At 53.5% G+C, this 21,911-nt stretch overlaps 1 protein-coding gene across 2 annotated transcripts; it reads left to right on the top strand.

Annotated features, from left to right (window-relative positions):
• The first annotated feature begins 2,068 nt into the window (after positions 1–2,068).
• Positions 2,069–20,041, top strand: LOC113195985 (butyrophilin subfamily 3 member A1-like). 2 transcript variants are annotated; one of them, XM_077801754.1, is made up of 11 exons: positions 2,069–2,329; positions 5,102–5,231; positions 5,491–5,838; positions 13,600–13,635; positions 14,250–14,531; positions 15,518–15,718; positions 15,881–15,901; positions 15,988–16,014; positions 17,613–17,639; positions 18,000–18,026; positions 18,358–20,041. In XM_077801754.1, exons 2-11 carry the CDS (start codon positions 5,150–5,152, stop codon positions 19,029–19,031), a joined length of 1,725 nt encoding a protein of 574 aa, XP_077657880.1. In that variant the 5' UTR covers positions 2,069–2,329; positions 5,102–5,149; the 3' UTR covers positions 19,032–20,041. The 2 variants fall into 2 exon arrangements, with proteins under 2 accessions (XP_077657880.1, XP_077657881.1); XM_077801755.1 differs by lacking the exon at positions 13,600–13,635 and having other exon boundaries at positions 2,070–2,329.
• The last annotated feature ends 1,870 nt before the right edge of the window (positions 20,042–21,911 follow it).

Raw genomic sequence — 21,911 nt, forward strand, 5'->3', positions numbered from 1 at the left:
AAACCCATCCATTTCCCACAGGCAGCACTGTCTGTAGGATCCACATACTTTTGGTCTCTGTTAGGCTCCTCTTCCAAAGTCTGTAGTAGAAGCCCACACTGAGGTCTTGAGTTCCTTCAGCATCTCGCTCCCCTCAAGGAAAAACCCCAAGCTCTCGACCCTGAGAAGGACCAAGTCCACATTGCGCTTAGCAATTCTGATCACTCACTCTGTGTAAGGCACCGCTGTAAGAAAATCGCCAATGTCACCTCATTTCATTCTCGTGACAGCAACCCAGAAAGTCAGGTACTACTGTTATCCCTGTTTGACAGCTAGGCACACTAAGGCATTGGGAGGTTAAGTAACCGGCCTAAGGTCACACAGCAACCTGGCTTCAGGCTGTGCTCTGAACCACTCCATTGTCTCACCTCTCCTCACCAATCCTGAACTTCAGTGCCCGGGGTCTATTACACGGTAGATGCTTCAATGATTGAACTAATGAAGATTTCTGCTGCCTCATTTCACATCCACTTATCTCCTAGCACCTTATCCCCAGGGCCCTGTGTAAACTACTGGGCAAGAAGTGGACTCAGAGTCATTTCTCTGAAGCAGTAAGGTTCAGAGATATGAGCTTTGGTGTCCAGAGTGCTTATCTGAACTCAGAATGCAGGCTGCTTCTGTGTCAAAGTAACTTGAATGCGCCAGGCAGGAGAGGGTTGTGTCACTCCTACTGATACGCCTTCAAGCAGGAAGGTCCTGATAGACTGTGAATTTTTAAATAAGTAAATAAGGATTGAAGGACAGATGGCGATGATTGAGAGGGATGAATTACAATAACATAAGCAAGTTCAGTAAAACGTTGATTGTAAACGTAGGTAGAAGCTCTATGGTATTCACTGAAAATTCTTTGTACTTTGCTATATGTATGATACACTATTGCAGGGGAAAAACTGGGGAGGGAAGAATTGTGTTTTTCTGCTGATAACAAAGACAGGAACTACTAGTGACTTACACAAAACAAGGGCTCATTCAAAGAGTTGCAGTCCAGGGCTGCTCCGGCAGCTCAGAGATGCCCCAGCCTGCTTCTATCTTCATTCTGTGGTCTCAGCGTGTGGCTTCCATCCTTAAGTTTTCCTCATGGTTGCAAGATGGATGCTGCACCACTAGCATTAAAGTCCATATTCCAGGCTGAGGGAAGAAGAAAGGGAAAAGGCAGTCAGGAGAGTATAAAGATCTCCCAGCTGTTCCAGCCTTTCTTTCCTAAAAGACTCTCTGGTTGAAGCGCAACCCGACTATTTCCACCTACACACCACTGGCTCCATACTCTGTTGGTATCCCCTGTCTGCAAGAGGATAGGACATACTGCAGTAACCAAGAAAATCGAGTCTAAGAAAAAAGGATGGAAGGGGTATTGCACAAGCAGCCTGTCATCTCAGCCCCGGAATCCAAATTCAAACTGCTGTGATGAGCACATTCCTTCAGCCCAGGGCAGATCTGATGGCTGAGGACTTGGATCACTGTCTTGCAACCCAAAGGAAGTGTCTAGAGAGGCCCTAGGTAGGACCTGCCTGCTCCACAATATTTTCGGGGGCCTGTCTAGAGCCTAACCTCAGCCAATAAGCAATGTGCTGCTAGAGTGGGAAACAAATGCACATGAAAATCCAGGTCGGCACGAACCAGGACCTGCCGCTGGGAAGCACCCAGATAAGGATTTCCTGAAAATGTCAAGCTCGGCCAGAGGTCACCAGGTCACCGGCGGCTCGTCTCTGGGAGCCAGCAAACTGCATTTCCTAGTGACAGCGCCTAGCTGTGGATGTCGGAGGCGCTTTGACGGGTAAAAGGAGTCTGGCTTTCCCTGCATTCAGACTCCCTGGGGCTCTGCAGTTAAGGCCATCTCCTCCAGGCTCCCTCTGTAAGCCAGCGGAGGGGACCTAGCACAGCAAGGTTTCAGGTGACATTCATTTCTCTCCCTTTACACACCGACAAATCTGGGTTCCCACTCGGTCCTGCTGATATGTCGCTACGATAGAAAAGGCATCCCGGTGGATCTGGAGGGATGGAGCACTAATCCCACGCAGGGCGCACGGAGGTAACCGAGCGGACCGCACGTGGGAGTCCCGCTGCGGGGTGCCTTGGCAGGGAGCAGCCTGCAGAGTTTCGGTTTGAATTCCAACCTCCGCCCGAGGCCGCCGCCCAGCAACAGATGACAAGCACCACGGCAGAGCCAACCCAAACCGAGTCCTCCCGGGGCGCAGACACCCGGCTCCTTCCTCTCTGCTTTCTTCGCCTGCGGAAAGGACGGCGCATTGCGGACTCTGGAGGCTGTGGTTTTCAGCCCGAGAGCCAAGAGGTAGGTGGGGTGGTGGAGGGGAGCCAGGAAGGAGCGGGGGCTGAAATGCCGGAGGCCTACAGAGGAGTCCACAGAGACCGGACCCAGCAGCTGCGCGGCCAGAGGCCACGGTGTCGGCCCAGGACCTGCGGAGGCCGGGGCTGGGAGAGGGCAGGGGGCGACTGCATGAGGAGACTCAGGTGCACCTTCCTAAGAAGGTGTGAGAGGCTGGGCGCCGCAGGGCGCGCCTAATCCCAGGAGGAGTCTGAGACAGGAGGATCTCAAGTTCAAAGCCAGCCTCAGAAACTGGGCGAGGCCCTCAAGGCCTCAAATCAGAGGTGTCCCCTTAGGTAGGATTCTTTAGAATCTCTTAGATAAAGAGGTAGGCCTCGCAGATTTATTTATAAAGGGGTTCACTATAGAACTGATCATAGTATAAAAAGTTGTAATCAACATCCAGACAGGACTGGGAAGTGGATCAACAATTCATGATGCAACCGTCCAAGAGATTTGCATTCAGGCATCAGGAATCGTGTTTTTGATGAAGAGTTTTACTTATGGTTTTAACATTAGATTCATACATTACACCTTATTTGGTATCTACTGTGAGAAGTGTCTATTTTTCTTTTCATTCTTAATTCCTCCAAAACCTAAAGTGTATTTTGCGATGGGCTGCAAGCTATTGCATTGTATAAACGTGCCGTTGTTTACTTAGCCCTTAATTTATTTGCAATACTTTAAATATTTTTAAACTTGTTTTAATTAGTTATACATACATAAAATGCACTTTTAAAAAATATTTTTAGTTATAAACGGACACAATACCTTTATTTGTTTATCTTTTATGTGGTGCTGAGGATCAAATCCAGTGCCTCACATGTGCTGGGCAAGTGCTCTACCACTGAGCCACAGCCCCAGCCCCCATAGAACGCACTTTGATAAGTCATACATAATTAATTTTTTGTGATATTTAAATTGTATCCACATTTTGCTATTGTAGATATATTTTACTTTTTGACTGCCTTAAACATAAATTTGGAGGCTGGGTGCAGTGGTGCACACCTGTAAGGAGGATTGTGAGTTCAAAACCAGCCTCAGCAAAAGCGAGGCACTAAGCAACTCAATGAGACCCTGTCTATAAATTAAAAATACAACATAGGGCTGGGGATGTGGCTCAGTGGTTGAGTGCCCCTGATCAGCTTCAATATCTGGTATTTACAACAAAAAAAACACATGTTTCTGTTTAATACCTAATCTTTTCTTTAAGAGTAATTTTTGTAAGTGAAATTTTGGCATGAAAGTATACAACATTTTGATGTCCTTGCTCTATATGGCCAATATGCTGCCCAAAATATTTATGTTCCCACTAACAAAGTACATGGTTACATGATTACCATTAGAAATTATTTTCAAAATTGATTATAATAAAAAACAAACAAACAAACAATAAATGTTCTTACAAAAATGAAAGAAAGAAAACTCTGAGGACTGCAGAGAATCTTTAGCTCAGGGACTAAAAAAAAAAAAAAAATTATCCTAACCTCTCTTGCAACACAGAGTTGTTTTGGGGAACAGAAGATGTGTGGAATGCTTGTGTTTTATCTGAGGGTGCATTGGTCTTTTTCATGAGTATAACAAAATAGCTGAGCCAGGATACTTTGTAAAGAAAAGTTTATCTAGCTCACAGCCCTGAAGGTTCTGATGAGGCTTTCTTGCTGGAAGACTCCCAAGGTGGTGCAGGGCATCACATGGCAAGAGTGGCACCTTCTCTCTCCCTCTTCTTAAAGCCAACTGGATTCCATCATGGGGGCTCCACCCTGGTGACATCATCTAATCCTAATCATTCCCCGAAGGCTCCACCTTCTAAACACTGTAATCAGACTAAATGTCCATAGCTTACTTCCTCATAATGGAAATGAACTTTCAACGTACGAACCCTGGAGGGGAGGGTACACTCAAACCTCTTCCAAATCTCAGCAGATGGAGCCTTCAGGCCTGGTGGGAGAGGAGGGCCAGCAGAGATATCAGGGATGTGCTGCCCCCCACACTTGTCTATCTCTTTTTTGGTCCCTGACAGTAGACGTAGGGGGCTTGGCACATACTGGGTGCCTGGCACATATTTGTGAAATGACTGGGTGAAAGCACGTCGAGCCCTGCTCCTGTGCCTAGCTCTCCGGATCAGTGGATAGGGATTATAGGCAGTGGTCCAGCCCTGGAAGGACTCCAGAGCCTCCCCAGGGTTAGGTCTTCTGAGCTGAAATTTGACCTTGGTGCTGGCCATGGGTTGGGTTCTAGGGCATGTGCTGCAAGCTGGGCACAGCCTCAAGCCATTTTTCCAGGACTCCCTGCTGTCTCAGCTCCAGGAGAGAGGGAGACAGAGGGTGCTAGACCTATGTCCTCATTCCTATGTGGTGTGATCAAAGTGGAACTGAGTGGCTCTCTGGGGCTCTTCATAGGGCAGCTGGGAGAGCAAGCAGAATCAAGGCCTATTCAGTGGCAAACCCACAGTGGGCACCAGTGGAAGCAGGGAGGCTGGCGAGGAGGGCCTGCCTTAATCAGAGCATGACATGGAGGTGGGCCTGACTGTAGCAGGGGAAGCCACGAGACTCAGCATGTTTTCCTGATGGGTAGCGCGTACATTTAACATATACACGCTGGTGATTTTCTAAGTTGGAACTGAAAGGTTAAGAGACTCCAGGGCAGGCACTTTTAGCAGAGGAGGAAATTGGGTCTCAAGGTTGGAGTTAGCTCTGGGTAAGTGCAGGTTCAACAAGAATCCTGTATCTTCTCCAGGCCATGGTTTCCGCCCCTGCATCTGCCATCTCTTGACATGCAGCCCAGATGGATACATGGCGTTCCCCAGCCCTCCCCGTGCTCTGCCTCACCTGCCTTGTCTTGGTCCAGTGGCCCACTCCTTGGGCAGGTAAGGAATGACAGATGCTCTCTCTGTGTGTCTGAAGCTAACAGTTGCCCATTAATGCCACTTAGAACTTCTGACTCCTTCTCAGACCTGGAAGTTCCATCCCATATTGAAGATTCACAGCTATTAAGAGACAACGCCTCAGTGAGGACTGTCCCGCTGCTGGACCTTCACCCCTGCCTTCCCTGCCTGAGCAGCACTGGTGCTGCGGTGGCCCCCACTCTGATACCCTCTGATGGAGTTTCCTTCTTTTGCTGACCAGCTCAGTTTGCTGTGATAGGACCCTCTGGGCCCGTCGTGGCTGTGGTGGGTGAAGATGCTGATCTGCCCTGTCACCTGTCCCCAGCGATGAGCGCAGAGACCATGGAGCTGAGGTGGGTGAGGTCCAGCCTGAGGCAGGTGGTGTTCGTGTACGCAGACGGAAAGCAAGTGCAAGACAGACAGATAGCCGAGTACCGAGGCAGAACCTCCATTCTGAGAGACGGCCTCGCTGCAGGGAAGGCTGCGCTCCGAATACACAGAGTCAGAGCCTCTGACAATGGAAAGTACCTGTGCTATTTCCAGGATGGCAACTTCTATGAGAAAGCCATAGTGGAGCTGAAGGTGGCAGGTGAGCTTCCAAGTCCTGTGCTGGGGTTGCTCCTCCGGGGCCTGGGGACAGAGGCAGTGTCCCTGCTCAAGTCGGCCAGGGCTCCTGCTCCAGTCAGCCAGGCAAGGCTCCTGCCCCAAGTCAGCCAGGGATCCTGCTCAAGTCAGCCAGGGATCCTGCCCCAAGTCAGCCAGGGCTCCTGCCTCAAGTCAGCCAGGTCTCCTGCCCAAGTCAGCCAGGGCTCCTGCTCAAGTCAGCCAGGGCTCCTGCCTCAAGTCAGCCAGGTCTCCTGCCCAAGTCAGCCAGGTCTCCTGCCCCAAGTCAGCCAGGGATCCTGCTCAAGTCAGCCAGGGATCCTGCCCAAGTCAGCCAGGGCTCCTGCCCCAAGTCAGCCAGGGATCCTGCTCAAGTCAGCCAGGGCTCCTGCCCCAAGTCAGCCAGGGCTCCTGCCCCAAGTCAGCCAGGGATCCTGCTCAAGTCAGCCAGGGATCCTGCCCAAGTCAGCCAGGGATCCTGCTCAAGTCAGCCAGGGCTCCTGCCCCAAGTCAGCCAGGGATCCTGCCCAAGTCAGCCAGGGATCCTGCCCCAAGTCAGCCAGGGATCCTGCCCAAGTCAGCCAGGGCTCCTGCTCAAGTCAGCCAGGGATCCTGCCCAAGTCAGTCAGCCAGGTCTCCTGCCTCAAGTCAGCCAGGGATCCTGCCCAAGTCAGCCAGGGATCCTGCTCAAGTCAGCCAGGGATCCTGCTCAAGTCAGCCAGGGATCCTGCCCAAGTCAGCCAGGGATCCTGCCCCAAGTCAGCCAGGGATCCTGCCCCAAGTCAGCCAGGGCTCCTGCTCAAGTCAGCCAGGGATCCTGCTCAAGTCAGCCAGGGATCCTGCCTCAAGTCAGCCAGGGATCCTGCTCAAGTCAGCCAGGGATCCTGCCCCAAGTCAGCCAGGGCTCCTGCCTCAAGTCAGCCAGGGCTCCTGCTCAAGTCAGCCAGGGCTCCTGCTCAAGTCAGCCAGGGATCCTGATCAAGTCAGCCAGGGATCCTGCCCCAAGTCAGCCAGGGATCCTGCCCAAGTCAGCCAGGGATCCTGCCCAAGTCAGCCAGGGATCCTGCCCCAAGTCAGCCAGGGCTCCTGCCCAAGTCAGCCAGGGATCCTGCCCAAGTCAGCCAGGTCTCCTGCCCCAAGTCAGCCAGGTCTCCTGCCCAAGTCAGCCAGGGATCCTGCCCAAGTCAGCCAGGGATCCTGCCCAAGTCAGCCAGGGATCCTGCCCCAAGTCAGCCAGGGATCCTGCCCCAAGTCAGCCAGGGATCCTGCCCAAGTCAGCCAGGGCTCCTGCCCCAAGTCAGCCAGGTCTCCTGCCCAAGTCAGCCAGGGATCCTGCCCAAGTCAGCCAGGGCTCCTGCCCAAGTCAGCCAGGGCTCCTGCCCCAAGTCAGCCAGGGATCCTGCCCAAGTCAGTCAGGGCTCCTGCTCAAGTCAGCCAGGGCTCCTGCTCAAGTCAGCCAGGGATCCTGCCCAAGTCAGCCAGGGATCCTGCCCAAGTCAGCCAGGGATCCTGCCCCAAGTCAGCCAGGGATCCTGCTCAAGTCAGCCAGGGATCCTGCTCAAGTCAGCCAGGGATCCTGCCCCAAGTCAGCCAGGGATCCTGCCCAAGTCAGCCAGGGATCCTGCTCAAGTCAGCCAGGGATCCTGCCCAAGTCAGCCAGGGATCCTGCCTCAAGTCAGCCAGGGCTCCTGCTCAAGTCAGCCAGGGATCCTGCTCAAGTCAGCCAGGGATCCTGCCCAAGTCAGCCAGGGATCCTGCCCAAGTCAGCCAGGGCTCCTGCCCAAGTCAGCCAGGGATCCTGCCCAAGTCAGCCAGGGATCCTGCCCAAGTCAGCCAGGGATCCTGCTCAAGTCAGCCAGGGATCCTGCTCAAGTCAGCCAGGGATCCTGCTCAAGTCAGCCAGGGATCCTGCCCAAGTCAGCCAGGGATCCTGCTCAAGTCAGCCAGGGATCCTGCCCAAGTCAGCCAGGGATCCTGCCCAAGTCAGCCAGGGATCCTGCTCAAGTCAGCCAGGGATCCTGCCCAAGTCAGCCAGGGATCCTGCTCAAGTCAGCCAGGGATCCTGCCCAAGTCAGCCAGGGATCCTGCCCAAGTCAGCCAGGGATCCTGCCCAAGTCAGCCAGGGATCCTGCCCAAGTCAGCCAGGGATCCTGCCCCAAGTCAGCCAGGGATCCTGCTCAAGTCAGCCAGGGCTCCTGCCCAAGTCAGCCAGGGCTCCTGCCTCAAGTCAGCCAGGGATCCTGCCCAAGTCAGCCAGGGATCCTGCTCAAGTCAGCCAGGGATCCTGCCCAAGTCAGCCAGGGATCCTACCCAAGTCAGCCAGGGATCCTGCTCAAGTCAGCCAGGGCTCCTGCCCCAAGTCAGCCAGGGATCCTGCCCAAGTCAGCCAGGGATCCTGCCCAAGTCAGCCAGGGATCCTGCCCAAGTCAGCCAGGGATCCTGCCCAAGTCAGCCAGGGATCCTGCTCAAGTCAGCCAGGGATCCTGCCCAAGTCAGCCAGGGATCCTGCCCAAGTCAGCCAGGGATCCTGCCCAAGTCAGCCAGGGATCCTGCCCAAGTCAGCCAGGGATCCTGCTCAAGTCAGCCAGGGCTCCTGCCCCAAGTCAGCCAGGGATCCTGCCCAAGTCAGCCAGGGATCCTGCCCCAAGTCAGCCAGGGATCCTGCCCAAGTCAGCCAGGGCTCCTGCTCAAGTCAGCCAGGGATCCTGCCCAAGTCAGTCAGCCAGGTCTCCTGCCTCAAGTCAGCCAGGGATCCTGCCCAAGTCAGCCAGGGATCCTGCTCAAGTCAGCCAGGGATCCTGCTCAAGTCAGCCAGGGATCCTGCCCAAGTCAGCCAGGGATCCTGCCCCAAGTCAGCCAGGGATCCTGCCCCAAGTCAGCCAGGGCTCCTGCTCAAGTCAGCCAGGGATCCTGCTCAAGTCAGCCAGGGCTCCTGCTCAAGTCAGCCAGGGATCCTGCCCAAGTCAGTCAGCCAGGTCTCCTGCCTCAAGTCAGCCAGGGATCCTGCCCAAGTCAGCCAGGGATCCTGCTCAAGTCAGCCAGGGATCCTGCTCAAGTCAGCCAGGGATCCTGCCCAAGTCAGCCAGGGATCCTGCCCAAGTCAGCCAGGGATCCTGCCCCAAGTCAGCCAGGGATCCTGCCCCAAGTCAGCCAGGGCTCCTGCTTAAGTCAGCCAGGGATCCTGCTCAAGTCAGCCAGGGATCCTGCCTCAAGTCAGCCAGGGATCCTGCTCAAGTCAGCCAGGGATCCTGCCCCAAGTCAGCCAGGGCTCCTGCCTCAAGTCAGCCAGGGCTCCTGCTCAAGTCAGCCAGGGATCCTGCCCAAGTCAGCCAGGGATCCTGCCCAAGTCAGCCAGGGATCCTGCCCAAGTCAGCCAGGGATCCTGCCCAAGTCAGCCAGGGATCCTGCCCAAGTCAGCCAGGGCTCCTGCCCAAGTCAGCCAGGGATCCTGCTCAAGTCAGCCAGGGATCCTGCTCAAGTCAGCCAGGGATCCTGCCCAAGTCAGCCAGGGATCCTGCCCAAGTCAGCCAGGGATCCTGCCCCAAGTCAGCCAGGGATCCTGCTCAAGTCAGCCAGGGATCCTGCCCCAAGTCAGCCAGGGATCCTGCCCCAAGTCAGCCAGGGATCCTGCTCAAGTCAGCCAGGGATCCTGCTCAAGTCAGCCAGGGATCCTGCCCAAGTCAGCCAGGGATCCTGCCCAAGTCAGCCAGGGATCCTGCCCAAGTCAGCCAGGGATCCTGCCCAAGTCAGCCAGGGATCCTGCCCAAGTCAGCCAGGGATCCTGCTCAAGTCAGCCAGGGATCCTGCCCCAAGTCAGCCAGGGATCCTGCCCAAGTCAGCCAGGGATCCTGCTCAAGTCAGCCAGGGATCCTGCTCAAGTCAGCCAGGGATCCTGCTCAAGTCAGCCAGGGATCCTGCCCCAAGTCAGCCAGGGATCCTGCCCAAGTCAGCCAGGGATCCTGCCCAAGTCAGCCAGGGATCCTGCTCAAGTCAGCCAGGGATCCTGCCCCAAGTCAGCCAGGGATCCTGCCCCAAGTCAGCCAGGGCTCCTGCCCAAGTCAGCCAGGGATCCTGCTCAAGTCAGCCAGGGATCCTGCCCCAAGTCAGCCAGGGCTCCTGCCCAAGTCAGCCAGGGATCCTGCCCAAGTCAGCCAGGGATCCTGCCCCAAGTCAGCCAGGGATCCTGCCCAAGTCAGCCAGGGCTCCTGCCCAAGTCAGCCAGGGCTCCTGCCCAAGTCAGCCAGGGATCCTGCCCAAGTCAGCCAGGGATCCTGATCAAGTCAGCCAGGGCTCCTGCTCAAGTCAGCCAGGGATCCTGCCCCAAGTCAGCCAGGGATCCTGCCCAAGTCAGCCAGGGCTCCTGCCCAAGTCAGCCAGGGCTCCTGCCCAAGTCAGCCAGGGATCCTGCCCAAGTCAGCCAGGGATCCTGCCCAAGTCAGCCAGGGCTCCTGCCCAAGTCAGCCAGGGATCCTGCCCAAGTCAGCCAGGGATCCTGATCAAGTCAGCCAAGTCTCCTGCCCAAGTCAGCCAGGGCTCCTGCCCAAGTCAGCCAGGGATCCTGCCCAAGTCAGCCAGGGATCCTGCCCAAGTCAGCCAGGGATCCTGCCCAAGTCAGCCAGGGATCCTGCCCCAAGTCAGCCAGGGATCCTGCTCAAGTCAGCCAGGGATCCTGCCCAAGTCAGCCAGGGCTCCTGCCCAAGTCAGCCAGGGCTCCTGCCCAAGTCAGCCAGGGATCCTGCCCAAGTCAGCCAGGGATCCTGATCAAGTCAGCCAAGTCTCCTGCCCAAGTCAGCCAGGGATCCTGCTCAAGTCAGCCAGGGATCCTGCCCAAGTCAGCCAGGGATCCTGCCCAAGTCAGCCAGGGATCCTGCCCAAGTCAGCCAGGGATCCTGCCCCAAGTCAGCCAGGGCTCCTGCCCAAGTCAGCCAGGGCTCCTGCCCAAGTCAGCCAGGGCTCCTGCCCCAAGTCAGCCAGGGATCCTGCCCAAGTCAGCCAGGGATCCTGCCCCAAGTCAGCCAGGGATCCTGCTCAAGTCAGCCAGGGATCCTGCCCAAGTCAGCCAGGGATCCTGCCCAAGTCAGCCAGGGATCCTGCCCCAAGTCAGCCAGGGATCCTGCTCAAGTCAGCCAGGGATCCTGCTCAAGTCAGCCAGGGATCCTGCCCAAGTCAGCCAGGGATCCTGATCAAGTCAGCCAGGGATCCTGCCCCAAGTCAGCCAGGGATCCTGCCCAAGTCAGCCAGGGATCCTGCCCAAGTCAGCCAGGGATCCTGATCAAGTCAGCCAGGGATCCTGCCCCAAGTCAGCCAGGGATCCTGCTCAAGTCAGCCAGGGATCCTGCTCAAGTCAGCCAGGGATCCTGCCCAAGTCAGCCAGGGATCCTGCTCAAGTCAGCCAGGGATCCTGCCCAAGTCAGCCAGGGATCCTGCCCAAGTCAGCCAGGGATCCTGATCAAGTCAGCCAGGGATCCTGCCCCAAGTCAGCCAGGGATCCTGCTCAAGTCAGCCAGGGATCCTGCCCAAGTCAGCCAGGGATCCTGCTCAAGTCAGCCAGGGATCCTGCTCAAGTCAGCCAGGGATCCTGCCCCAAGTCAGCCAGGGATCCTGCCCAAGTCAGCCAGGGATCCTGCCCAAGTCAGCCAGGGATCCTGCCCCAAGTCAGCCAGGGCTCCTGCCTCAAGTCAGCCAGGGATCCTGCCCCAAGTCAGCCAGGGCTCCTGCCCAAGTCAGCCAGGGATCCTGCCCAAGTCAGCCAGGGATCCTGCCCAAGTCAGCCAGGGATCCTGCCCCAAGTCAGCCAGGGATCCTGCTCAAGTCAGCCAGGGATCCTGCTCAAGTCAGCCAGGGATCCTGCCCAAGTCAGCCAGGGATCCTGATCAAGTCAGCCAGGGATCCTGCCCCAAGTCAGCCAGGGATCCTGCCCAAGTCAGCCAGGGATCCTGCCCAAGTCAGCCAGGGATCCTGCCCAAGTCAGCCAGGGATCCTGATCAAGTCAGCCAAGTCTCCTGCCCAAGTCAGCCAGGGCTCCTGCTCAAGTCAGCCAGGGATCCTGCCCAAGTCAGCCAGGGATCCTGATCAAGTCAGCCAGGGATCCTGCCCAAGTCAGCCAGGGATCCTGCCCAAGTCAGCCAGGGATCCTGCCCAAGTCAGCCAGGGATCCTGCCCCAAGTCAGCCAGGTCTCCTGCCCCAAGTCAGCCAGGGATCCTGCCCCAAGTCAGCCAGGGATCCTGCCCAAGTCAGCCAGGGATCCTGCTCCAAGTCAGCCAGGGATCCTGCCCAAGTCAGCCAGGGATCCTGCCCAAGTCAGCCAGATCTTCTGCCCCAAGTCAGCCAGAAAGTGCTCTGCTGCATCCAGCCCATCCTCCCAAGGCCCCAAGAAGACCAGGTTTCCTTGCAGAAAGGCTTTCTCCTGTGCCACAGAGCTCCCTCCTGCTTGCCACCAGGGTTCTAACTAGTGACATGTTGTCACCAGGGGGCAAAATTGCAACGTATGCAGTCGAGGGGAGAAATAAAGAATGTCACGTGCTTCTGTCCCTTTCAATGCTTTATTCACTCAAATTACTCAATACAGTTTCACTCTATAGGTTCTTAACCAAGAAAACGACAATCCTTAATGCTGGGCACTGCCATGGACATGACCACTTCATGGCAAACAATTCTAGACTGATTCTAAGCACTGCAAAACACACTTAATCATGTCAGGCTAATGACAGGCATTCCCTCTGCATGCCAAGTTCACAAGTCTTAAGCCTTAGGCTTTATGTCCAGCAGGTGCACTCTCATTCAGACCGCCGAGACCAGGTCCGGAACCAAGGCAGGCCTTTCCTGGTGTGGAATGGACGACCTGTTGAGGAAAGGGTCATAGGGAGAAGCTGGGGCTCTCACCAGGGTCCAGACGAGGGGGTAGAGTTTGAGAGCAGTGAGGATCACACAGAGGATCAGGAAGGATGACAAGTGATGGGATGTCAGGTCCTCATCAGGCTCTCCTGCTCGAGTGCATCCTTGTTTCGGCTGGCTGAATCCCGTTCATCAGCTCTATTATTTATACTAAATTTAGGGGGTTTTGACCCCCCTTTCAATCCTTATAAGCTACCACCTGATTTCTCAGTGACATTATTTACCCTGGGGACAGAAACATCTGGTCTGGTGGTCCCCACCCTGATCTTCTCCCTTTTCCCTCTATCAGCCTGCCAGGGGCTTCACTCTGTTTATCAGGGTGAGGGGAAGTGACTTGTTTGAGGCCACATTGGAGGGCTCTGTGGGTGTGCCTGGTGAGACTGCAGGTTTCAAACTGGAGTTTTTAAAATGGAGTTGCTTAGGCTCAGGCCTAACACCATCCTCACACATGGGGACAGGGACAGGAAGGGCAAGAAATCCTCTCTTCCATGGCTGGTACAGTTGTTTGGATTAACCGTGTACCGCATGGCACTGCGGCCCCTCCAAGTCAGACTACCATGGGTCCTGGGAAGCTCACTTGTCACTATTCTCAGCCAGTGACCCCCCACCCCCACCCCTGGAATACACCTGCAGTCAAACCTTTGTTTCAGCTAAGAATACACATCACGGGGAACTGTGGGGTGCCTGGGTAAGAGGGTGCTAGGGAAAACGTAGTATGGAATTTGAGCTTGTATCCAGGGCCTGGGGCAGGGTTTACACACTCACTCGGGCCTTTGCTCTGGATGGGCTGTCAGGAAAATGGAAAGAAGGCTAATTTTCTGGTGGGAATCTTAATACATCTTCTCTGGACAGAAAGGACCAAGGTGGGAGTAGAGCTGACTTGTGCAGGTAAGGAGTGATCCATACCATCACCCTCCCAGCTGCAGGGGTCTCCACTGCAGGCTGCGGTGTCTGGTTGTTATGGTTGGGACAATGTTCATGCTTTTATGTCCAGACACAGTTGTGGTGTGCTTTGGTTTTTGTTAGTGTTCTGTGAAATTGCCCGTGTTCAAAGAATGCCTCGCCCTGACCTCAGGTTCCTGGGTCAAGGCCACTTTTCTCTTCCACAGAACAGTCCCTGGCCCTGTGGCTTCTGGTGGGGTGTGGAAAATGGGGAGCTGAAGCAAGGGGGGAGAGAGGAGAGGTCTATTCCTGGGCCTCCTCCCTGGGAGTCGCCTCAGTGGGTTGCTTTCCCTTGCCAAAGCCCCTCCCCTCTCAAGAAGCCCCTCAGTGCATGACTGTCTTCCCTTAGGTCTCAAGAAAGCCCCCTGTGCTCCTCCCTCTGGGGAACAGTCCCACAGTTACTGGCCTGGGCACTGTAGTCTTCCCCTCAGGGACCTGTTTTTGTGATCTGCTCCTGAACGGAGCTCTCCTTGCCTTGTTATCTGATGTGAATGATCCCTACTGACACCCTCCCAGCTGCAAGAGGCTCCAAGAGTTTATTCGGGCTTCTCTCTCCACAGCACTGGGTTCTGATCTTCACATTGAAATGAAGGGTCATAAGGATGGAGGGATCCATCTGGAGTGCACATCCACCGGCTGGTTCCCCCAGCCCCAAGTAGAGTGGAGAGACGCCTCGGGGAAGCGCATCCCAGCTGCTGCAGCACCTGCAGATGCAGATGGAGCAGGCCTATACACAGTGGCAGCCTCAGTGATCCTGAGGGGTGGCTCTGGGCCCGGGGTATCCTGTACCATCAGAAATTCCCTTCTCGGCCAGGAGAAGTCAGCCAAGATTTCCATCGCAGGTCAGTACATGGCTTAGCCCCGGGATTCAAACTGCACTGTGGCTGCTGAAAGACGGAGATTGCCTGAGTCTCTCCTGTGAGATCTCTGCTGTTGACTTGGGTCTTTGTAGTGAACTCAATGTCCAGAGCAGGGACCCAGAGCCTTCTCCTTGCTAGGTGGGAGCTTCTCTCTCCCAGAAAGCTGTTGATGCCATCTGCATTGACTGACCATCCCCTGCCTCTCAGAAACAGTGACAAGGCAATGGGAATAGAGGGTGACAAAGATAAGATCCTTAAGCATAGTCAAACGACAAAATAGAAATATATGTCATATACAATATAACTTATCACATCATAAAGGAAAATCTCACTTAAAATAGAGGGAGATTCATGACAACCTAGTAGAAAAATTAACAAAAGACATGAACCACTAGTTATCGGGAAAGGAAATAGCACTCAAAAGGACCCATAATCTCATTCACTAGACAAACAGATTGAAACTTTTTCCACTTATGAGAGTGGCCAAAAAAGAAAAGAAAATGGAGGTGGCAGGAATGAGGGGAGGAGGTGGCTCTCTGTTGGCTGTATATTTGATGTGCTTGAAGTATGTACATCAGCACTGCCTCCAACTGGGGCTTCCTAGTGATATCTATCCAACTACGCATTTATTGATCCCAAATTCCTCTTCTGGGAGGTTACCTTACAGATCAGTTTGCCCACCGAGACGGCATGTCCTAGGTTATTTCTTAAGAGCATTGCGACTGCACACGGTTAGAAACAGCGCAGACTGTCGCTGGTGGGCGACATCCACGTGAGGGGGCGCGCCCCACTGCGAAGGAAGAGGCGTTCCCGGTGCCAACCGGGGAGCTCCGAGCTCATCTTGGCGCAGACGGCAGAGGTAGTATATGCAGGTGTAGAGAGCCCTACTTTCAGTGTGGAGGAGAAACAGCGTCCACGAGCACTTCCATTGCCACCATCTGACAACTGCTCGCTGCCCTCGCTCGCAGGCCCCTTCTTCTCCAGCGCGCGGCCCTGGACCTCCGCCTTGGGGGCGACCCTGCCCATCCTGCTGCTGCTGCTCGCAGGGGCCGGCTTCTTCTTGTGGCGACAGCAGAAAGTAAACAAGGCTCTGTCCGCGGAGAAAGAGCAGGAGCGGGTGCAGAAAGAGAAGGCCCAGGAGGAAACCGAGCAGGAGCGGAGCGCGAGAGGTGGGCGGCGAGGGAGTGCACGCCCCTCCCCGGCCCCGGGCTGCACCGCGGGGACCTCGGGGACCTCGGGGACCCGGGTCGATGTATGTTTGCTTTCCGGGGGAAAAAAAAGAAAAGAAAATCCTCACCCCTAATGTTGTTATCTCTCTGCTCATTTTCCAGAGAAGCTGCAGTATGAACTCAGTAAGTTCCGACCCCGAGATCCAGGCACGTCTCCCCATTCCCGCCTGCCTCACGCCCCCCGGTGACCCCCTGTCTTTCCATTGCAGAGTGGAGAAGGATCCAGTACCTGGCTCGTGAGTGGCTCCTCTGACGGTTTCTGTGAATTCGAATCTTAGACTGGTTCCTCGCTAGGACACTTTCCAGCCTTTAACTCCTGCCCAGGGGCCAGGGTGGTTCTTTATGCAGGGCTGGTGAGGGACAGAAGGGGCAGCCAGGACACACACACACACACACACACACACACACACACACGCCTGCTCCCCCCACACACACACACCTGCCTGCTCCCCCACCTCTCTCTCTCTCTCTCTCTCTCTCTCTCTCTCTCTCTCTCTGTCACACACACACACACACACACACACACACACACGCACACGCACGGGAATGAAGAGTATGAGCTGCCTTCTGGGTGCCAGGAAGCTCACCAGTTGATGGACACAAACTATAGGCTGCTCGGAAGAAAAGAATGAAAGATCCTGAGAAATAAGAAAATCAGGGAAAAGAAGCAGGGAAAGTGTCTTGCATGGACAAGAGCAGCTACAGTGGCCCAGTTCTTACAGGTTTATTCTAACTGTTTTCAAAAATTAGTCCCTGCCGGCTGAGGTTGGGGCTCAGTGGTAGAGTGCTCACTTAGCAGGCGTGAGGCACTGGGTTCCAACCTCAGCACCACATAAAAATAAAGAAATAAAGATATTGTATCCACCTAAAAAAACTAAAAAATAAATTTAAAAAACAATTAGTCCCTGAGGGCTGGTGGGGATCCAGCTCAGGGGTAGGGCAAATGCCAGGCCTGGGGTACAGTCACCAGCCCTGCAAACAAAAAACAAAACAGAGGAGTCCTTGAAATTGTATTAAGTTTTAAAAATTCTTTTCAGAAGAAGGCAGGAAACAATACAGATCAAGGTAAGTGAATTGGGCACACAGATCCACACATATCTAGACATGGTGATACCTCCACTAAAGTACATGTGTACAAAGTGGACAGACTGGACATGTCAGGAAAGGTCCGCACAGTGCCTGTGTCACCAGATGGAACCCCCAGATTACTGACAGCCCACCGTGCAGTTGAGTGCTGCTTGCTTGCAAACCTTAGAGCCTAGATGCTGGGAATCACATGCCTGGGCCAACAGCCTTGTCATCACATGCTTCCAGAGGTCCAGGGGTGTGCTCTACGCCTGCTAGATCTGGTCTGAACCCACATGGACACTCCAGATGACCTTAAACTCATTATAAACCATGATAAAAACTCACTCACCTCAGACCCAACCATTCCCAAATCAGAGGAAAGCGGTGGCACCCTGATTCCTGGAAGTCTCCCCTCTCCTGGAGCACTCTGGTGACAGCCTGAACCCTCACCACGCAGTCCCAGTGATGCCCTTACAGTACTGCTCCCCTTCTCCACTCATGGGCCATGGGTAAAACGTCCTGCCATGCTCAGAACTCTTTGGGCACAGAGAGTTTAAGGGCTGTCCATAGTGTGGGGGTTCCGTTTCGTGACACAGGCACAGTGAGAACCTTTCCTGATGTGGTCCAGTCCACCCACTTTGTATGTATGTACTCCTGTACCCAAGTGGAGGTGTCACCATGTCTAGATGTGTGTGGATAGTGTGCAAGATTCCAAAGTTCAGCCACGCAGAGCTCAGGAGACATCTCCACTTTTCTTCCTTTGCAGGTGGGGCAAAGTCTTCAACCTACGCTGGTGAGTGATCCTAAAACTGTACATTCTGGGGTGGGTGCCCTGAGCATGTAAGCCTTTATTCTGCTGTTACCACTGATATTCCCTGTGGTTATAACTGGATCTAACCCAAAGGCTCATCTTTGGTGGGAGTACTACCTTTGCTTTCAGAGCCTATGAAAACCCTCACCTGCTGGCATACATGCCAGCCCTTGGCAGAGCTTGGGAATGGAAAAAGTGCTACCTCTGAGCCATCAGAGCTGTAGATGAGAAAGGTGGACGTTGGAGAGACTCTGAGGAAAGAGAGAGAGGAAAGATTTGATGAGGATGGTTAATAGGAATATTGATCTTTTTCCTTATCTGTATCTCTATTTTTTCCCCCAGATTGGAAGGCAGCTCTCTTCCAAGCTGGTAAGTAGGTTACTGTGTTTTTCCTAGGACAACAACCTAAGGGACTATATTCCCTTTTTCTTTTCTAACTCTTGATATCTGAGGAAGTAAATTCCACTTAAGTAGGAGAGTCTTGGGTGGGCAACTTCAGTTCCCATCTGACCTTCACTTTGCTGGACCCAAGTCCCCTGGGGCTTTTCCTCATGATGTTAGCTAGAGTGACATTGAGGGCAGACAAGGGACGGTGGATTCTAGACTTACACCTCCTCAAGGCCCAGATCTTGAACGCCGAGGCTCTTGAGGACCAGGAAAAATGGCTGACCCCTCAGACACACCCTTCAACTCTCTGCAGCGGACGTGGTCCTGGATCCTGACACAGCAAACCCCATCCTCCTTGTTTCTGAGGACAGGAGGAGTCTGCAGCGGGCAAAGGAGCGACAGGACCTGCCAAACAACCCTGAGAGATTTGATTGGCATTACTGTGTGCTTGGCTGTGAGAACTTCACATCGGGGAGACACTACTGGGAGGTGGAAGTGGGGGACAGGAAAGAGTGGCATGTCGGGGTGTGTGGGGAAAAAGTGGAGAAGAAATGTTGGGTTAAAATGACACCTGAGAATGGGTTCTGGGCCATGGGGTTGTCTGATGAGCATGACTATCGGGCTCTCACTGAACCCAGGACCAAGCTGACCCTCTGTGAGCCCCCCAGCAGGGTGGGGGTCTTCCTGGACTATGAGATGGGGGAGGTGTCATTCTATAATGCAGTGGATGGATCTCACATCTACACCTTCCCTCAGTCCACCTTCTCTGGGCCTCTGTGGCCTGTTTTTAGAATTTTGACTTTGGAGCCGACTGCCCTGACCATTTGCCCAGTGCTGAAAGGAACGGAGAGGTCCCTTGTTTCTGACCTAGCACCTGACCTTCCCCCAGAGACCCCAGGGACCTCGTGCTTAGCAAACGGGAGGGAGGAGCCCCAGGCTGAGGTCAGGGCCCCTCTCCTCCCCCATAGCAATCCACTGCAGCTGTAAAGCTACCTGCACGCGCTGCGCCAAGCACTTTACTGACCTCTGTTCAGCTGTTCTGTGAGACAATTCCTCTAGATCATTGCCACTTTACTGACATGTGTCCAGATGTCAGGCAAATTTTATGTAGAAAAGAGAATAGATTTTCCAAAGATACCATGGCTCGTGAACAAAGAGCTGGAATTTGGACAATAACTGTTATGGAGAACCTGAGACGGGTCCCCTGCTCTGAGATAGCTGCCTTAGGCGGATCTCACTCACTTAATTTTCAAACAACCCTGTGAAATATTCTCAATTTGAAGTTGAGGCAAGGCAAAGTTAAGTCACAGATAATTCAAGCAGTAAGTTGTGCAATAAGAGGTGCTCAGCTTCTGTCCCCTACCACCCACCTGTTCCTCCCTTCCAGCCAGATTATCCCCATGGGAAGGGCCCAGGTGCAACCCTGAGGTCCTTCTCCATGGAAATCCCAGATCAGGATCATTGACTATGGTGTGGAGGCCACACACTGCTTTGTTTCTCCCCAGCACTTTTTGGGTGGCTCTGCTAGGTGATTTGGCCCTGAAAATAAATTCATAGTACAAGCTGGATCACACAAGGCTGAGAGACACACCCTTAATAATGAGGCATAGATGGCCCACGCTGAAATGCTATGCATGATCACGGAGCCAAAAAGCTGGAATTTGAAGAATAACTGTTATGGAGAGTTAACTGTTATGGAGAACTAAACTCCCTACACTAGAGGTCTCTGGGAACCACAGCTAAGAGATTGTCCACGAAACAAAAATTAGGGTAGGAGAAGCCAGAAGAGTTTCAAGGGTTTTTCTCTGAACTGTAGAGTCCATCTCCAGGAAAGGGGCCACGCATGCTGGCTCCCTGGGGGACCAACATTCTTCTAACCAGTGAGCGCCAAAGAGGAGCTGCTCTGAGCGTCACTGCTACTGCTCACCACTGTCCCCTCTGCCTGGCTTGTGGTCCTAGGGTTCTAGTTGTTCAATAAATTCATCAGTATTCTCATATGTCTGCATTCTGGCAGGTCTCACCATCTGGTCCACACACCCCACCTACTCTCCGGCTCCTCAGTTGCTTCATTGCATCACATGCACACAACCTTGTTGTCTTGGTTTTCTCTTGCTGCCAAAATTCATTACCACAAGCTGGGAGACCTGACACAACTTCATCACCTCACAGTTCTGCAGTCAGAGGACATTACTGGGGGTGGATGTCACGTAGTGTATTTTTATTTGGGAATGGATCAGAAATCACAAGTGCAGAAATAAAGTTTGACAGAAAGGAGAAAGCCAATTAAGTGAGAAACAATTTGAAGGATTCCTTTAAAAGTCAGTTACTATATGCTCAACTGAACTCAGTTTCCCTGGGACTTTCTGAGAAACCATGTGAAATTGTGGGGTAGACCTCAGAATCTTTCTAAGGGATTGGGATCCTGGAATATTTATCCATACTTCCTGTCCTCCTTTACTTGAATTGGTTGAAGTTTGCCCCTGGGGCTGTTAATTTTGCTGCACTTTTAGGTTGAGCTGCGTATCTGCAAAAAGAGAAAACATCACCAGCATTGGAGAAAGCTTTGGGCAGAGGACAGGCAGGCACCTGAGGTCAGCAGTTGCTATCCTTGCAGAAAAAATGTCTGCTTCCGGTCGTGGTGAACTGAGATGGGCCAAGAGGATGAGGTGGCCTCAACAGCACCAGTTCATACAGCTCTGCCTCTGAGAGTGTAGCAAATGCCTTCTAAGGCTGGTCTGCCCTTCCCCAGCCCCATAGTGAGGGATGCCTCTGCCCAATCCATATAGCAGTAGTGCCCCTCCTGTTTCCCAATACCTGTTCATATCACATGGTTCTCCTGCCCTAGCACATGGCCTGAATCTGGGGTGTTTATCTGAGTCTGGCAAGACCAGAGGATCTCCATGTGAACATGTAACCTGCTACATATGTAGCAGGCATGAGGAGCTGTGGGAAGACATTGTCTATGGTGATACAGAAAGAGAAGGAAAGTAGACTGCAGGGAGAGAAAACTGAGGCAGATGTGCAGAGAGAAGGCTTCAAGGAAAAAAAAGTTTGTGCAACTTTTCCAACTTTGCTATCATTCCTACTGTGTGTTCTGTGACATTTATTCTCTTGAGACAAAGTAGATATATTGTTGTAGCCCTAAAAAGGAGCACTTTGTATAACCATTTTATCCTGCTCATTGATTCTGAGTCAGAAATCTGGGGTCTGAATAGGGTAAAGTAGGAATGGTTTTTCTGCATGTCCAGATGTGTCCAGATGTCTGGGCCTCAACCGGGGGGACTCCCTGGAAGGAGGCAACTTGAAGGAAGAGATTTACCCAGACTGCTTTCAAAGATGAGTTTATTGAAGTTCAAAGAGGATCCCTGGTCACTCTGAGTCATGGTTCTTCCAGGACTGGCATGTACACCAGGTCCATGTGATATACATAGGGTGTACTGGCATGGAGAGCTGTAGCAGGTCACCCTTCTGTGGTTATCCCTCCCAAGAATGACTGGATCCGGGTGTCGGCATCCAGGGCAGCAACCCCAGTGTGATTTGGTTTCCTGCTCAGAGACTTCATGGTCAAGGGGCCACCTTCCAGCTCAAGACAGAATTGTCTCCTTTGGCTCCGGTCACCTACCGCAGGGGTTGATGCCTGATTCCATCAGATGCTTCTGGCACAAGCTGCCTCAAGCCCCAGGCCTCATTTCTTCAGATGAAAGCTGTGACTGGCAGGCTTTTATACCCCCACATCCCCCTCCTCTTTACTTGCCAAGAGCAACCCAGTCCTGACTGGGACCATTCAAAACTGTTTTCACTCATTGGTTATTGAACTCAGAATCCATTTCTAAGTACAAATCAAAAGCATCAGGCAATTCATGAGTC

The sequence above is a fragment of the Urocitellus parryii genome, chromosome 8 (genome assembly GCF_045843805.1).
Source record: "Urocitellus parryii isolate mUroPar1 chromosome 8, mUroPar1.hap1, whole genome shotgun sequence".
Lineage (NCBI taxonomy): Eukaryota > Metazoa > Chordata > Mammalia > Rodentia > Sciuridae > Urocitellus > Urocitellus parryii.

Coding starts and splice junctions, on each gene's coding strand:
- LOC113195985 (XM_077801754.1), top strand. CDS start 5,150: ATGGATACATGGCGTTCCCCAGCCCTCCCCGTGCTCTGCCTCACCTGC. Junction 5,232..5,490: donor GTGGCCCACTCCTTGGGCAG/GTAAGGAATGAC, acceptor TTTGCTGACCAG/CTCAGTTTGCTGTGATAGGA. Junction 14,532..15,517: donor AGCCAAGATTTCCATCGCAG/GTCAGTACATGG, acceptor CCTCGCTCGCAG/GCCCCTTCTTCTCCAGCGCG.